The following is an 18745-nucleotide window of genomic DNA, read 5'->3' as shown; positions in this document are numbered from 1 at the left end:
CAGGCTCCCGCCATATTAAACCCACACCTGAACCCAGCCTGATTGAGTCCTGAACCCCCAAGTGGTCTCTTTCTACTCCCAGACCCTTGGTCTGGTGCTAAAGGTGCCTAGATGTCAATATTCTAAAACTGAGGACTTGTTATTTTGAAGTTTAACTTTTGAGAAAATCATAACTCCGGTTCTATTAATTGGACTTTGATGTAGTAGTGTGAAATAATCTATTTTTCTAAATTGGTTTGGGATGTTTATTGTGTTGTGTTTTTAATGTATTGCAGTTTGTGTGCTGTATAAATACTTAACACATTGCCTCTAAGTTTAGCCTGACTACTTTTTGTGCCAAACTAACCAGGGTTAAGCACAGGTTAAATTAATTAATGTTTGTGGTTCACCCTACTAGGGATTGTGGCTGTTACTTGACTAGGGCTCATACCGCAGTCAACCAAATACCCAATTTCCCACAGCCTCTGTCACAAATCTATGCTGCTTTTTTGGTCCTCCCTGTCAGGCAACTACATACTACCACTTCAACCCCTCTCCCTCCACCCATGACCAGGTCCTGCCCTCTAATCACATTTACCATCTGCTTTGAGCACCTGAGAAATATAAGCATTAAATACCATGGGAATGGGAATTTAATGCAGTTATATCTATGGTAAGACAGTATCCACACAGTTATTGTACATTTCATGGTGTTTACTTCATCATTGCACACTACTTGCAAGGTGCTACATATGACCGCACAGTTTGCACCATGGTGGCATCATGCAACTCATTATGTTCGCTTTCACCAAAAACACAGCTTTTCACAACCTCTCTTTCTACACCCAATGTCCATTAATCCATGAATACAAATCCTTAAGAGGCAATTGGTTGTGGCAAGTGAAAACCGAGATCCATCCAGTAAGGCCCTTTCTGCAGTACCACTATATTTTTACCCAATAATCCAAAATGACCACAGTCTCCTCAGAATATGTGAGTTTGTGGTCTGTTCACTGCCAGTATCCTGATATGTAGTGCATTATCCATATGCATGTCTTCAATTACGAAAGTGCCAGCAGTCCATAATGACCTAGGACCTTTCCCTCATGAAAGAAACAACGCAAGTGAGTCTGGTGAACTGCTATCCCATGCTCAAGTATTGATTATTTATTTTAGTTTGCCCACCCATCTGAGGATAGTATCTAGTTGACTGCTTCAATATCTAGTTGCTTAAGTTGAGAGGAACAAAATTTGGAAATGAACTAGTAGGATCCTTGCCTTCTTGCAGTGACTAAAGTACACCCCCTGAATTGTGTCTGCGGTACACAATTGATGATATAATACAAAACACAGTAGAATAAATTATCACTGGAGTGGTTTTCGATCAAATTATGGATAGATTGAAAGATAGGTTTTCACAGAGGATGTGTCAGATGGAGTCAAGATCCAAACAAGGGATGGAATGGTGTCAGGTATGGGATTAGAAGTTACACGGCACACACAGTACCCAGATACCAAGACTACACTTATTACTCAGGTGCAAACTACACTTATACTTGATTGGACCATTTTCGGACCTCACCTTCACTATTATCCAGGATTACTAATTCGGGCATTTGGCATATAGTGTTAACTTAATATGACCCCATAGCTCTTAATTTATTAGCGTGCACTCCTCACAAGGGGACTCAGTGCTGAACATTGAAGGAAAGGATAAGGGGGGATAAAGTGATGACTCTTTGTAGAATGCCTTTAAGTCAGTAGTGAAGGGGAGCATCATAGCGATTTATGGTAGGACTAATAAGGACAGGAATGCAAAATTAGAAATATAGTTAAGTAATTTAACATGATACATTAAAGAACTGGGTCAGTCAAAATATGAAGGAAACTCTCCATTATTAGGGTGCAGGTTAGAATGCTGGACCATTCAGCAGTATGTCAGGAGTCTGCAAAGTGCACATTTGTTTCTGATGACATTAAGGTACTCCAGGTACCTCTCTTAAAGACTCCTAAAAATACCTGGAGGAGGCAACATTTTACATAAGACAGGCTTGTGTATGTTAGTATGTGTATGTATGTGTCATTTCTATTGAGTCACTTGCAAGGAAAATTTAAAGCAAAGTGAGATACAAAAGCAATACTGGCTCTAAAAAAACTAAGCAAGATATCTGCTAGCATATTGAAAGTTTGCACAATACAAAGATGATACAGTTTCAGATCACCAATGAAATAATCTAGGCATGGAAGAAACTAAGCAAGGTGTGTGTTCACATGCAAAATACCTGTATGATTTTGTATCTAAGCTAACACTAAGGATAAAAGAGCAGGAAATCGAAACTACAGGTAAGCCTATAAAGTGGAGCTCCACAAAGCTTACTCCAAGTTATTTCCCCAAATATTCCAGGCAAACCTATTTTTGAAAGGCCCCAATTACCTACAAAGTCTTCAAAAAGTCAACATATTTCATGCATTCTTTTTTCAAGCAAAATAATATCTGTATTCCAACATCCTTCCTCATTTCTTATTTATATTCCTATTGTGAATCTTAAAAGCAATGCATTTACAGTAAGGATCAGAGGTAATAGCTATATTTAACACCTGCAGCATTTCAGCAAGGAACTTCCCCAATTGCAGATGGAGCTTATGTATATTTTCAGAGCATTCGTATCTTGTTAAGCAAACAGTATATTTCAGACGCTTAAGATCCTGCTAAATAAACATGAAGAATTACATGTACATATGCACATATGCATTGAAATATGTAAGCCTGAATTTAAAACAGAGAGCCACAAAGTGCAGTACAATGTGATATGGAGATGATTCAATATTGTGATCAAACCAAAGGAGAAAATAGGGAAGTTGTCAGTCTCTATTTTGAACTTGGCTCGATAGTGGGTGTGACACCATTTGTTGCTGACAGAGCAGGTGTGGCTTGCAGAAAAGTTTGTTCACCCCTCTTCTGAACTTCAGGAGCGATGGTGCAAGAATAAATTACAGTGTTCCATATTCTTGAACATAGCACCAGAAGTATTGCTTTAGGGGCTGTACCTTTTTTGCAGTTCCTCACTTGCTCACACTCAGGTGATGTTCTGTTACATTGCCCATTAAATGCTCACCTTTTATTACACAGAAAAAGATATTGGTTTGATGTAATATCAGCTACTGGTAATTACTTGGGGACACATTTTAGGCTTGGTTCTGCTCTAATATGATCAATCTAGCCCAAACTGCCTGTCCAGGTCCTGTCAGAACTGGAACAATAGAAACCCTAGACTGGTTTGGACCCATTTAAGCCTCTTCAGTAAGGTGCAGCTTGGTACCTGTGGCACAGTGACCAAGGGACCCACTTCTGAACATTACCTTTGCACTCAGGATGTTGCACTAAGGAAAACAAAAACAGCCAGTGGAAAGCTTGAATAATCTCAGTTACTGATAATTACTTGTGCCACATTCTATCCCTGGAGTGTAATGTAGCACTGAGTGATGGCCATTGGTGAGATGAATTTAAGCATTCCACCCATCACATTGTTGTTTGTTGCAAGTTGACACGCTAAGTGCAACGGATCTACTAAGACATTGGTCCTGTGCAATAAAACTCAAGCTGCACCCTACTGATGAGGTTCAAAAGGCCAAAACTGTCTGGGGTTGCTTGCGTTCTATTCCAGAGGGGGTCTTGCCTAGCAGTCTGAAAGCTACTGTCTCCATGAAGAGCATGGTCAGTACTGATTTGTATAAGGGAGGTCGTGTGTAGTGTGGCATACTTGGTAGAAAATGATGGACAGGAATGCTGCCTAAGTGATCACCAGAGGTGGGAATTTGTTCAAGGATTCCATCCATCACCTTATTGTTTGTTGTAACTTTTGTTCTAGGAATGGGGTAGCATTGTTCATCGCTGATTTATATGGATGTTGCTTGTCCTGAAAATGACAGACTTTGAGGAGCCTTTAGTTAGATATATCAGTGTAGATAAGGTCCAATCATATATCTCCAAACCTTTGTTGTGAACTCCACATATGGAGTACATTCCTCAATTGGGTCATGGTCAAGTCAGAGACAATAGTGACCAAGGATTTGCCACCATACAGGTGGGAAAGCACCAATGCTTAGATGATGGTTCTGAAGAGTTAAGGTCTCATAATAAGTAGCACTGAATGTTGGAATCACTCTGTCTGTGTTTTTTAAGCAATATGGGGTTTAAAGTTGATGACAAAAATAGTGTCAATGATAGAATAAGGGAATTTTACATTTGTGCTGAATTAAGCTATGAAGCTCCCAGATAATGTTAAAGGTAGGTATGGATGACGTCTTGGTTGCATTCAGTTCAGTTAGGCAACTGACATCCATTCTTGTATTTTGAAGCGTTTGAGGTGGTTGATTTTTTTGACTAAGCATACTTCAAATACTTCACATTGTGGAATGTTGAAACTATGGCTTTCCCATAGAATCATGTGTTTTTCTGACGTACGTTAAAGATGGTAGGTGAGAGGATTCATTTAGTGCTACTCCACAGATCACTGATAGATCTTTAGAGCAGGAAGTACATATCTGAATATGATGGTACTGATCAGACATATAAGTGATCCAATTAAATACATTACTTACAAACCAAAGCATGCCAAGAGATGCTCAGGAGAGATGGGTTGTGACAAAATATCAAATGAGTTGAGATGGCAATTTTGACAATACAGCAGGAGTTGCCCTGGTCTGTAATGAGTGGTGAGAATTGTAACATCTACCTCCTGTATAGTGGGTGTTTCCATGCTGAAGTATGGGGCTGAAGCCTGCTTTAGCATTTATTGAGGATGTTTTTGATCTCTTCTTGGGAGTTGGTGCCTCCTGCTTCCTGGCTCGGGTCACTGCCCTTATTTCAAAGTCCTCTAGTGATAGGTGCCAGGTCACACATATATTTGCTGTAAACAACTCTTGTGAGATCCACAAATGCATTAATCATTTTAATCAGTTAGCAAAACGTTTCCCTCCGTTTGGTTGAAAAATACAAAGTGAATCCCCGGGCAAGTACTCTGTAGGCTTAAAACGTCAGTCACAGCTTTCACAGTCCTGGTTATGCAATGGTGATGGATTCAGCTGGTAGAACTTACCACAAGTAACTGTGGGGCAGCAGTCATCGGCATGGAGACTCATCATCAACCTATATCCCATGAGGCAGTTCTCTGTGGTCAACCTGCAATGCCGGAAGTTGCATCCTGTAAATGAGTAAAAACAAATGAAAGAGGGCGTGATGCAAAGCGTGGATGAGGCACCAAGTACTAGACAGGATTATTAATCCTTGAGAAAATGTCACTCATATTCTTCAACATCAACCTCTCTTTCTCTTTTATAAAATGTATTTTATACACGCTGTCTCCTTCTTCTATCATTGGGGTTCTAGCATTAGAAATATAGGGGATGTATGCTATTTCCTAATATTGCATATGAAGGATGATGAGTAAAGGTGTTTTATTTAAACTGTTGCTATACTTTGTGCAGTTCTTGCTTTTCCATGCAAAAATAATGAGAACTTCATCATGTTTTCTGTTTGCGTTTGTTAAAATACTGATTCTGGGTTTTTAAGTGGGCCTAGTTGGAACACTGTAGAAATCTAATTGTTGCTGATGTTCTTCAAGCAAAATCATTGTAAGGTATATGCAAAGTGGCAGTTGACCACAGCCACGGTAAGATTCCTGTTGTATTAATGTGTTCATATTGATTTCACAGCTGGGCGAGAGTGCTTCAACGAAGCTTAAGGTGAATATCCATCGTGTTCAAGCTTAACCCTGACACTCTCAAGGTCTTGGTGGCAATTAAAGAGGAAAATAATCATCTCTGTCCTTACTTTACCTAATCTTTTCTATGTCACCCATCTCTCTTTTCCTCTCTTTCTTTCCCTACCAAGCTACAAAACCCTATTCACCTATCATTCTGCACTGTATATTGTAGCTACCTCATCTATTTCTAACTCTTCTATCTCCATGCACCTCACTCCTCCACTATTCCCTTAGTCTTGACCTAACCACTCTTAATATGACTCCCCTTTCCTACCTATGCAGCTCTACCTGTCTTCACCTCCTCTCTCTTCCTTAGCTCTCTCCTTACCTCACGCCTCTCTCTGCACTTCACTACTTTTTCAATATTGTTAGAAATGGGGTCTCTGGTTGCCAGTCAGTTTGTACTCTGTCCAAGCAGGGACCCTCACTCTAATCAGGGTAAAGGACATACACACTTGGATAACCTCTGATCACCCCCTTGGTAGCTTGGCACAAGCTGTCAGGCATATCCTAAGGGCAATGTGTAAAGTATTTGTACCAACACACATAGTAATACAGTGAGAACACTACAAAATAGATACCACACCTGTTTAGAGAAATAGTCAAATTTACCAAAATCAAAGAAGACCAGAACGACAAAAATCCAACATACACAAGTAAAGTTATGAATTTTTAAAATAACAGAATCTTAATCCATGGAAACCAATGGAAACATTGTTGCTACACAAAGCACCTGGTTTGCATCAAAAATACAGCCGCACAGGCGAGAGTGCATCGTAAAAGTCAGCGATGTGTTAATTCCTTACTTCGCAAGTGAGGACCTGCATTGTTTCTTCTCTGGTCGAGTAGGCAATGCATTGTTTTTCTCTCCCGCAAGAGAGCGATTTTCCGGACGGGGCACCTCAGTTCTGCGCAGGTTGCATGCCAAATCTGGCCACACAGTGATTACAAACCGTACTGCGTGGGGTTTGAATCATTTTCAGCAGCCGCAAGTGGCTGTTTCTACAGTCGCGAAGCAAGTGATGCGGAGTTTTTACAACCGCGTTTCAGGTGGTGCGTTCAAATTTTTGCCGTATGGCTCCTGTGCGTGGATTTCCACCTTGATTCCACCAGATTCACCTTTCAAGGGCCAAGGGACTGGAGTGGGTACCACTGGCAGGGTAGGAGCCTCAGCAGAGAGTCCAGGTGCTGGCAGAGTCAGAGTCTTTGATTGCCCTGAAACTTCAAAACAGGAGGCAAGCTCAATCCAAGCCCTTGGAGACACTTCACAAGGAGGAATATACCACAAAGTCCAGTCTTTGTCTTCTTTCAAGCAGACGCAGCAACTGCAGGCCAAACCAGCAAAGCACAGTCAGAGGCAAAGGGGCAGTACTTCTCCTCCAGTTCTTCAGCTCTTCTCCTTGGCAGAGGTTCATCTTGAATCCAGAAGTAATCTAAACATCTGGGGTTTTGGGTCCACTACTTAAATCCCTCTCTGCCTTTGAAGTAGGCACACTTCAAAGGGAAGTCTCTGTTGTTGACAAGATCCTGCCTTACCCAGGCCACGCCCCAGACACATACCAGGGGGTTGGAGACTGCATTGTGTGAGGGCAGGCACAGCTCTTTCAGGTGTAAGTGACCACTCCTCCCTCCACTCTAGTCAAGATGGTCCATCAGGATATGCAGGCTACACCCCATCTCCCTTTGTGTCACTGTGTAGTGGGGATTCACAAACAGCCCAACTGTCAGACAGGGAATCCACAAGCAGGCAGAGTCACAGAATGGTTTAAGCAAGGAAATGCCTACTTTCTAAAAGTGGCATTTTTAAACTGACAATCTGAAAAACAACTTTATCAAAAGATATGCAACATCATCACGGCGACTACGATGCCAAAAACAAACACACAGTCGACCGACGCCACCTAATAGTGTGCAAGGGTACTGCTTGAAGAAAAATCTCTAGATCCTGTCTGACACCTTGGGGAAAGTCTTAGGTAAGGAATCTTCAACTAGAATTCTCTATCAGATTGACCAATCAGTAAGCCTCACTTTGCATTTGCTGCCTCTTGTCAGCCCCTCAACTTTTTGTATATTTTCTTCCCCAAACAGGTCTTTCTCACTACTGTACCTTTTTATTACTAGCTCCCTTTCTCTACCATAACTTCCTTTCCTCTGCCTATGATTACCTCCTCTCTCAGCATTTTACACACCGCTTTCTATTTCAACTCACCCTCTCTACCTCACTTCTCTCTTTATACATATCTCTACCTCACTTCTGTGTCCACCTCTTTCTATACCTCACAACTCTTTCTCTACCTCATCCTTTCTCTCTACCTCTTACTCTACCTTACCTGCCTCTCTAATTCATCTCTTTACATGTCTTCCCTTTCTATTCATCACATCCTCTCTCTATCATTTTCTCTGCCTCACTGCTCCCTTTACCTGACACATCTTTCTGTAGCCCTTCTTATTTTGTCTCTCTCTCTCTCTCTCACACCGCTCTCTTTACTTGCATCTATCTACACTTCTACAATTACCTCACCTCTCTACCTGTCTGTCTCTGCCTCTTTCTTTCTCTACCTCATCCTGAGCGGCTTCCCTTTCAATATTATTTCTTTCAATTCCTCATTCCCCTACTTTTGGCATTTCCTTCTACGTATCTTAGTCTCTTTCCACCTCTCTACCACACGCTTAAAACCTTACCTATAGCCCCAACTGTCTTTCCCTAACTAGCTTTTCAAATGTCTTCCTCCCTTTCTGTTACTTCCTGGCTACCTCACATTTGTCTCTTTAACCTACATCTCTCCCTACCTCATCTATCTCTCCACGCAATCTCATCTCTATTTCCCCGCTAAACGAGGTTGCCAGACCTTCATTTTGGCAGAGAAGGTAATCTGTAGCCTTTCCAATGGATTGCCCTCTCAAGCAACCTCTAAATCAGGGGCCATGTCTTTTAATTTCAAAATAACAGATTATGGAACAAGTGTTCTGATAGCAATATTTCCACAAATACCCTCTGTGAGAGTTTCACCATTTTTTATGTTGATGCATATGCTTCTCACACTGATAGACCTCTCATAGTGACAATAGATGTAATCTTGATTTTGAACACATCAAAACTCTAAAATCATCTATTTAGCACAATCTACTCAGGCAGCCAATTCACAGAGGCAATTGTAACTCTACACTATTTGGAGTACTATTCCAAACGGATGCGCCTCTATCATTTTTCCTGAATTCACAAAACTCAGCAAGAGTAAACATGGAAAGTTGATCCAGTAGCTCCTTTCCACAACTAAATGAGTTGTGTTGTTTGTAAAGGCTTCCATTTCTCAACTGTGCAATTGCATACACTCGACAATTACACAGTGTGGAAAGGGAGCCCAAAATACAACTGGATGTTCTAATCTTTCTTTCGATTTTCTCTACGGCGAAAACAATTGTCAGCAACGGACACGCGTTCCCCTGCACTGCAGCAAAACTTTGAAGTTATCCATACCCCATTACCACCCTGAAAGGGAATTACTTTATTGAAATAAAATTCGGTCTACATGCAGGGCTGCAAAGGGCTGGAAAGCAATTTGTGAACTCCCAAAAACTCAGGCTTCTGTGTATTCACAGACTTCACTCTCTGACAAGACAGATAAAGCTATATTCTTCTCACCCCCATCCTCATTGCATGGGGTTTACTACTGCATAATTGTACACATTGGTGGTAAAGAATAACATTGTAGTAAATCTAATTACATCTGACAGGCATCATTTTCTGTATAGCTGCCAGGTGTGAATAGAACCAATTATGGGGACAAATGTAGGGCTATGGCCATGAATTGAAACCATATATTTTACTATATGTTATATTATGCGTAAATGGAGCACACAATCACTAGCATAATCTGTGAGATGTTCCATGTTGAACAAAGTAGACAATAAGCATTCACTACACATTTTCTCAGGATAGGCATACTTGAAGTTATCAGTCTCAAGCTCAACCCTCTCTTTAAGAGCATTCTAACTTCCTACGGGACAGCAGGACAGCACGTACTACATATCATGCTGGAACAACATGGGTTGTCAGGCATCGGACTCTCAACCAACTCGTAGCCTTCCTTTTCACAGGTTGGCACTGTGGGTAGCGGACAGCTGACAGGGGCACATTTCACAGTGACGGTTTCCTTGTCACATGAGCACAGGTGGCAGTTTGAAGTCCAGGTCTCTCCAGGCTATAATAGAAGGCAAGAGAAGATTATAAGATTGTGAGCCAAAATCAGTCAAGTTAGAAATATCACACGTTGAAAAATGGTCTTCAGGTAATTTATCAGCTAACGTATACAGCAATTGACAATTTATAACAGCAAGAAACATGAGTTGGCATGTAACTGACACAGATTCCTATTTCCACTGCACTTGTTTCTCTTTTTCCAATGCCCTGATTATCATTCTTGCACTTATGTTCATGGTCCATGTGCGAATTGTAAAAATCCCATACTCTAACCGTGCTTATGTTTGAGTGAGCTTTCTAACGTAGTGCTGAAAGAGCCTTGGAGCACTGCCTAACAGGTATTCCATGGTACACCATCTTCATCTAAACTAACGCAGAATAACTAGGTCCTGCAATTACTATTACATTTGAATGAAAATAGCTCCTAATGTAAATGTGAGTTGCAAAAACTCACTTTGACAAGAAAATCTGCATTATATCTAAATCACACCTAAAAAAAGCCAGCGCTTAATATGTAATGTAACCAGGGGCGGCTCCTCCGTTAGGGCGGAGAAGCATCGTCCCCTGCCAGCAGCTGCAAAACCTTTACAAGAAAACAATAATAAACTGTGTTTAATATAGTTTTCTTGTGAAGGGGCAGGGCATTGGGGGTGACAAGTACTGAGGGGAGTGCGCAGAGCACTCCCCTCAGTGCGCATGCATGTTTGTCCAGCTGTCTCGGGCCTGCCAAACACATATGCGCACTAGGCTCTCTCCAGCCCGGCAACACAGTTGGAGAGAGCCTGCCCTGGCTTTGAGCAACATCAGGATTGGCCGCAGGGTAGACTGGGAGCATGTGCCTGCAGCCCGGGGCAACGAGGGACAGAGGAGCGGCGCAGCTGCAATGGAGGAGGTAAGATTTCCTTTCTTTCTTTTATTTTTTTAATAAAGTGTCCCCCCTCCCCCGCATACCGCAGCCACCCAGCCCCATCAGAGAGCAGCAAGCCGCTACTGAGTGCATCATACATTGGAAAAAAATGGGCACAGGGATCAAAATAAAAGTGGCCAAATTAGCAACTCAGATAGCTTAAAATGTGCTCCTAATTTGAAAATCAGGCCTTTTTTGAACTTTTAAAGGCACCTTATTTGGGTACTTTGCAAGATATGGGAGACTGCATGCATTCTGTGGCAATATATGTGGTAATATCAGGAAAATAACTAGCAACAGCCAGCCCACCTGTGCGACGCAACAGGGTCATCAATATGTCCCTGTATGTCTAATATAGTTCTACATCAGAGCCCAGCAAATGCAGACAACAAAATAACCAAGGTACACTGCAAGTAAGCATGAGTAAACATCAAATGGGTGCATGCCTGACAAATAGGAAGGGACTCCTGCAATGTCACAATCAATGAACAGCAGGCTACTTTTGGAGTCTGGGTCTCTAGGGTTGGGTGTGGTATGATAACTGATAAACAGAATACATAAACGACACAGGCAACGTACTATCAGCTGTTGTTCTATTCAAGATGAAATAATGAATACTGGTTCTGATTAACCCTCCAGGCCCAGCTCTGAGTAGAGGGTGTGAAGGTGCCATGAACTTCAATTCACCAAAATGCCAGGGGGAGCCGAAGTGACATCATATACCAGTTGATCTTTAAGTTCACACACACAGACACACACACACACGCATGCATGTACACAACCACAAACACACACACAGGGGCTCATTCCAGAAGATCGCCCGCCGGCCCAGCGGGAAAGCCCCTGCAACGAGGAAGCCGGCTCCGAATGCAGTAGCACCCGTCGCGATTTTCACTGTCTGCATAGCAGACAGTGAAAATCATGGTGGGGCCCTGTTAGGGGGCGCCTGCACTGCCCATGCCAGTGGCATGGGCAGTGCAGGGGCCCCCAGGGGCCCCACGACACCCGTTCCCGCCATCCTGTTCCTGGCGGGTTTTACCGCCAGGAACAGGCTGGCGGGAAGGGGGTCGGAATCCCCAAGGCGGTGCTGCAAGCAGCGCCGCCAGGAGGATTCCCTGGGCCAGGGGAAAACCGGCGGGAAACCGCCGGTTCCCCTTTTCTGACCGCGGCTTTACCGCCGTGGTCAGAATAGCCCTGGAAGCACCGCCAGCCTGTTGGCGGTGCTTCCGTTGCCCTCCACCCTGGCGGTTTCAAACCGCCAGGGTCGGAATGAGGGCCACAATCTCTTACATAAACACACCTGCATGCAACAAACATGTAAAAACACTTTTTACTGGCCCAGGAGGATATATTACAGTCAACTGTACTCCAGTTTTAATTATACTAATAGTGGTTAATATGTTATTACTCACTTTTAGTGCAGTTAAAAAAGGACTAAAAACGGAAGGAGGAGCTGCCCGTGTGTTCCTTGCACTGATTTAGCTACCTGCGAGGCCTGGGGTCTCAAATACAGTGCAGGGGTCACAAGGGGAAAATCAGGGGTCGCAGCTGGCGACCCCTAGATGATGTCCATAAACTATGCCTCTACTGTGACATGATTTACCACTTTTTTACTAAAGGTCCTAAACTGTGCACCTCTGAATGAGACTTTTTGTGTGAGCAAGTATTCCATGGGCTAAAGTTACGTAAATTCACATAATGCTACGTTTTCTGAATGTCCATTAATTTTGCATGCTGTGAATTGCAGGAATTTAACAAATTTTATCAGCATAATTTAAGTCTCACGGAAGCTTTGTTCTGACCCACCTGGTTCCTGAAAACACTTTCTTCAAAGGCTTCCAAACATCTACCTATCCAGCTAAGGGAAGTGTCCTGTTATTGCAAAGCCCATCTGAAATTTGAATTTCTCCCACAAAATGCAACAAATTCTGAGCAAACCTTTTCACAATATTATGCTAGATCAAACAAAGGGCCAGATATACAAAGCATTTTTCCGGTCACAAACGGCCCATCAGGCCATTTGCAACTGGAAAAACGATTTTTCCAATATTCAAAAGGCAAAATGCGATTCAGTAACTTGTTACTAAATCGCATTTTGCTTTTGCGATTCCATATTTAGAAGGAGCGTGTTTAAGTCATCCCTTCCAAACACTGATTTGGTATGGTATGTATTACTGTTTTGCATCCAAGTTCTGGTCTCAAAACAGTAATACCTTACCACCAGTTTCCAACTGGTGGTAAACCATTCACAAAGGCAAAGAGGTTCATAAGAGACCCCTTCCACTGTGAGAATGTACATAAAAATATCCCAAGGACCACTGCCTCCTCATAAAGAATTAAATCTGTTTTTCTTTAAGGTAAATGGGCTGCATTTAAAAGAAAAAGATAGCTTTATTATAAAGCAATCAGACATGGTCGTCTGCTTAGCATAGAAGGCCACCACCCCTGTGATGGCTGCTATTCCTAATGGGTCTCAAACTGTAGTAAGTCTATTTGCGACTCAATAGCATTCGCTAATTAAACCCAAAGGAGTTTCCTACATTAGGAATACCGATTCCCTAATTGCGATTTGGAAAGAAATGCGATTAGGAAATCTGTATTCCTAATGTTTGTACATATGGCCCCAAATGCCTTATGAGAGGTTGGTTATGGCAGAAAATGTCCTCAGGATACCATTTTCTAATAGAACCAGCCTCTTTGCTAGTATCTTGAATGGCCTTTGAACAGTCATTTATCAAGTGAAATAAATTGCATTGAATTTTTTCACATACTTTATATGGAATTTAAAAAAATAAAATTGTGAAATTTCACAAAAGCTTAAAATGCCAGTTCCTTGCGGAAGGAAGGCTAACATAATAATCTAATACCGAAATTGCTTGATCTATATCTGCTCTGTCTGGCAGCTGTAGAGTCTTCCCCAGATGGGGTATCTGCCAATAAGTACACCACACACAGAGATGTACCAGTTTTTCTTCATCTGCATGTTACGACAAACCCTGCATTCTAAACGGCATTCACTTCACCACGGTTCAACACTTAAGTCACATTCTATGGGGTACTTCAGGAGCCAAGAGGGCCCCATTATTCATAAGTTACATGGCACTACATCTTTATCAGGCCTATGTGTCCTTTGCTGATTATGAAAATGAATGGCTCGGCATCAAATGGAGAATCAAATTTACATTCTCTCGACTGATGGACAAGCACTTTATCTCCTTTCTTGACAACAATATCTTTTGCATGTCATCATTTGTCTGCATCGACCCTCATTTTTGTTAGCTATCCAAGTCTTTGGTACAAGGATCCTCAATACTTGATCTTGTGTTGTTCAGTGAGGTATATTGGTAGTCATTACTCTCCTGAACTAAAAGTTGCAGGGCTTTCACCTGTTGTCGAGTGAGGAGTTGAAAGGTACGCTTGGAGGGTAGAAATCAAAAAAGTTTTAAGCTTGGGCTTTTCCAGTACGGCATGCTGAAGAGCTTTCTTTAATGTTTTAATGTACTCATGAAATGTTTGACAAGGCCATTAGCCTTTGCCAAAGAGATGTGATCTTCTGATGCTGACTGAGAAAGTCGCTGAATTCTCAACTGTTGAAAGGTGAGCCATTGCCACATTTTAAGATTGCAGGAATACTCCACATTTAACCTGATGATGACTCTTTCTTTAAGACTACAGATTGGACTGCATCAAGAATCCACACAAGCCTGGGGGAGACGGAGAGCAAGATGGCGGCCGCGTAACGCAGCCGCGAAGCGTCTGCTCCGACCAAGGAAACCTCCCAGTGTTGCGGCAGCTCTCCCGCGGGTCGGAGCTTCCTTCGGCAGTCGCGCTTAGAGGAAAACAATGTAGCGGCATTTTAGCAACATTGTGCTGACTCGCGTTGCTTCACCTGCTCCCTCTTTTTTTTGGGGGATGACTGTCCCAGGACTCTCAGGAGGGGCGGCACAGGGGAAATATTGCGGGTGACATTGCTTTTTGAAGGACTGCTTTTCATGTGAGGATTGTTTTAGACTACTTGGCTCTTGGTTTCTGCGGGGCCTTTTTTTTTTTCCCCTGGGAGAAGTAAAACTACGTGGATTTGCTGACGGAGGCTAAAAGGATTGCAAAGTGTTTTCCCGGGATGCGGTCTGGACTGCTCTTGCTCCTACCTGAAGACAACTACAGGTCTGTGCTCACGGGTCCCAATTGGGGGCAATTTTCGACGTGGACTCAAAAAACGGTCAGAGTTTCTTTATTTTATTACAAGTATTTGACACTGGGCGTATATTATAATAACGCATTTTGCATTAAAAAGCAAAAAAAAAAGGTAAAAATGCCACCTAAAGGAGCGAAAAATGTGACTCTGTCTGGACGAGGCAAGCCGGTAAGAGTAAGCCTGTCGGCACGGCAGGGGGGGGTACGGATATAAAACAAGGCTTAGGTGAGAAGGTTGTCTCCAAAAACAAGAGGGCTTCACTGGACAGGTATTTTGAGAAAGGGAAGGACATACTGGTGGGGGGCATAGATACCCCCCCCGCCGCCGTGGAGGAGGCTGATCCTCTAGTAAACGAAGAGATGACGGCTATAGATGTGCCCCCCCCGCATGAAGGTGGGCAGAGTGATGCTGAAGATGTGGCAACTTTACAAAAACAAGCTACCGGGAGTCAGATGGAGCAGAGGGAGCAGAGGGAAGGCGCTAGGTCATTATTACAGGTGGAGCGGAGGCCAGTGGAATTACGCGATAATGAGACAATACAAGGAGACAAGTTTTTCTCACTATCAGATCATTCAAGTTGGTCAAGCAACGAGCAGCTGGATTTGGAGGCGGATAAAACTTCTTCTGAATTCGAATCTGAGGTGTCCTCTTTGACACTGGGAAAGGAATTACAGGAGAGTGGCAGGAGTGCCACTGTTAGGAAAAAACAGAGGAAGAGAAGTGAGCAAGTAGGACCTAATAAGCACTCCACTAACCCATTGGACACTAAGGGTCTTCAGGGGCTTCAGTGGGAGTATTCCAAGGATGATTTAACTCTATTTGATAATGGTGAAAAAAAGCCTAATCCTGTGTCACTGGAAACCATATATCAAAGCATTATGGAACATCGAGAGGAATCTAAATTAGAGAGCCGTAGGACTCAAATGGCTTGCCGCAAGATGCAAATTCAAACTCGTCGAGTAGCTAAGACATGTTCAGAGTTTACTACACGGATGGAAGAAGCAGAGACCCGGATCTCGCGTCTGGAGGATGAGGCTGGAGCTCGCCAGTCATCTCGAGAAATGATGGAGAAACAACTTGAGGACACTCAGTGGAAATTGACAGATTTAGAGGACAGAATGAGGAGGAATAATTTGCGCGTCCTGGGTGTACCAGAAGGACTTGAAGGATCAGATATACATAGCTTTATGGTCGCACTTTTTAAGGAAGCTTTTCCGGACTTACACCAGTGGGACTGGGACAAAGAGGTTCAAAGAGCCCATCGATTTCCTTTTAGCAAAATAGGACCAAACTCAGAAGGAGGAAGTGGTAGACCTAGAGCAATATTAATCTCTTTGCTTAATTATCAGGCAAGGCAAGCTATATACGACCGAGCTCGACCCAATGCTAGAAGTAAGGCTAAGGGATGTGAGTTTTTTGTGAGACCAGACTATTGCCATATTACTGTTGAAAAAAGGTGGAGGCTCCAGCAGTTAATTCAGCCACTTCAAAGTAAGGGGGCACAGGTTTTTTTATTAAATCCGGCTAAACTGAAAGTAGTAATGGATAATAGGACTTACTTTTTCACGACAGAGGAGAAAGCAAGGGCTTTTTTGGGTGGACTTAACGGTCCGGTTCCCTAACATAGATTTTCTGGATTAGGACATAGGGGTGGGGGTAAAGTAGAGAGGGTTAGGAGTTAAGCCCTGAGAAGTCGAGCCGGGGGTAAGATATTGTTTTGGCTGAAATAGGGTTAGATAGAGAGAGATAAAGACAAAGAAAGGGAGAAAAGGTAAAAGAAAAAAAAGAAAAAGAAAATCATGCACTGGGTAGGGACGGTCGGAGAGGAAGCTTTACCATCATTAGGGACAGTGAGATCCCATACTCTCCATAAATTGGGTGTAAGGGTAGGGGTAAGGGGTGTAGGGGGGTGGGGGGGTGGTTGGTAGCAGGGTTGGGGTACAAGGGGTGGGAGGATGGGAGAGGGGGGAGACGGGGGAGAGGGGTGGTGGGGAGTGGGTGGGGCACTAATATAGGTAGAAATGTTCAGAACAATTTAATGAAGACATATCAAAAGAAGAGGATGTATAGGATTCAATATCAACAACTTGGTTTCTTTAAGGGAGAAAGTATTGACGTGAGTTTGGTACATCAAACTGAGTGATATGGCAAATAGATTAAGGATTTGTACACTGAATATTTGCGGTCTAAATAGCCCCCGGAAAAGGAAAAGAGTGGCAGCTGGTCTTAAACTAATTAAATCAGATCTATATTGCTTGCAGGAAACACACATTGCATGGAGTAAGCGAGAGCTCATACGAGAGCTTGGGTTGACGCCTCTTGTTTGTACCAGACAGGAGGTTTCGACACGTGGGGTGACGATACTTGCCAGAAATAACAATGTACAAGTTTGTAGATCTCGAGCAAGTAACGATGGGCGGTGGGCTCTCTTAGAATTATCCGTGAATACATTTAAATTTACCCTCTGCACTATATATGGATCAGTTTTGGACGAGGCTGAGCCTCTGGAAACGTTGAATATGGAACTAGTTGGATGGCCCTTACCAATAATTATTTGTGGCGACTTAAATATTCATTTAGAGGCAGGTAGCAGGAGCATGGACACCCAGAGTTTATATCAGGGACGAAAGCCTAAAGTATGGAAAGCTCTAAGGAGGTTAGTAAGGGAACATGGGTTGAGAGATGTCTGGGAAAATATTAAAACTGTAGATCCAGGGTATACCTATTACTCGTTCCCACATGCTAAATTGGTAAGGTTGGATTATTTTTTCGTATCACAAAACTTAATCCATGGGGCTGAAATAGAATGCAAACCCAGATTCTTATCAGATCATAATCCATTAATATTGTCCATAACAATTAAGGGACCATCTAATCCGCGTCGTGTATGGACATTTGATAGGAAATTGTTGGTTGACCCAGGATATATATCCCATATGAAAGAGTGGATTCACCACTTTTTTGATATCAATAGGAATACGGCAGATCCGGGGATGGTATGGGATTCATTTAAAGCTGCAGTGAGAGGTGAAACTCTTAGCTATAGTTTGGGAATACAGAAAATTAGGGGGAAGGAAATTGTAGAACTTCAAGAAAGATTAATAACAAAAGAGAGGGAATTAGCTAGTAAAATTACTAGTAGAGAAGACATTACTCTCACTCAGACCCAAATGGTGATTCTTAAGGCTAAAATAAATGCTTACTTGAATAAAACAGTGGCAGCCGTCTATCAAAGTCACCGATTGGAGTGTTATGAATATGGTGAATCCACAGGAAAAGTCTTAGCTAGACGGGTCAGACAAAAGGCAGTTAAACAGAATGTTTTGAATATAATTGATGGTAATGGGCGGAAACATACAGAGTTAGAAGGAATTCTAGAGGTTTTTAAGGGTTACTATCAGGAGCTGTATAGTGAAGATATAGTGTATTCTGAACAGCTACAAAAAAAGGTTAGTGAATTTCTGGGGGGATTAAAGAGTACAAGGCTCTCTTCTGAGGAACAAATTACATTAGATGCACCAATTCGTATTGATGAGATAATTGAGGCAGTAAGTTCCCTGGCAACAGGGAAAGCTGCTGGACCGGATGCAATACCACTTGAATTTTATAAGACCTTCCTGATAGACATTAAAAAGGATATGCATAGCATTTTTTGTATAGCGCAGGCAGGTCAGGCACCCTTATCGTGGGAATGTGCA

The 18745-nt window shown here is 42.5% G+C and overlaps 1 protein-coding gene across 1 annotated transcript in view; it reads right to left on the bottom strand.

Moving 5' to 3' along the window:
• LOC138284406 (mucin-2-like) overlaps window positions 1-18745 on the bottom strand; it is a 1072535-nt gene that overhangs the window by 33172 nt on the left and 1020618 nt on the right. The window contains exons 38-39 of the mRNA XM_069223143.1: window positions 9769-9946; window positions 5079-5183 (exon numbers count right to left, since the gene is read on the bottom strand). Coding sequence (XP_069079244.1) covers window positions 5079-5183; window positions 9769-9946 — 283 coding nt within the window. The remainder of the gene's footprint in view (window positions 1-5078; window positions 5184-9768; window positions 9947-18745) is intronic.

Source organism: Pleurodeles waltl, chromosome 3_1, assembly GCF_031143425.1.
Source record: "Pleurodeles waltl isolate 20211129_DDA chromosome 3_1, aPleWal1.hap1.20221129, whole genome shotgun sequence".
NCBI classification, from domain to species: domain Eukaryota; kingdom Metazoa; phylum Chordata; class Amphibia; order Caudata; family Salamandridae; genus Pleurodeles; species Pleurodeles waltl.
This window is presented reverse-complemented; position numbering and strand designations above follow the sequence as displayed.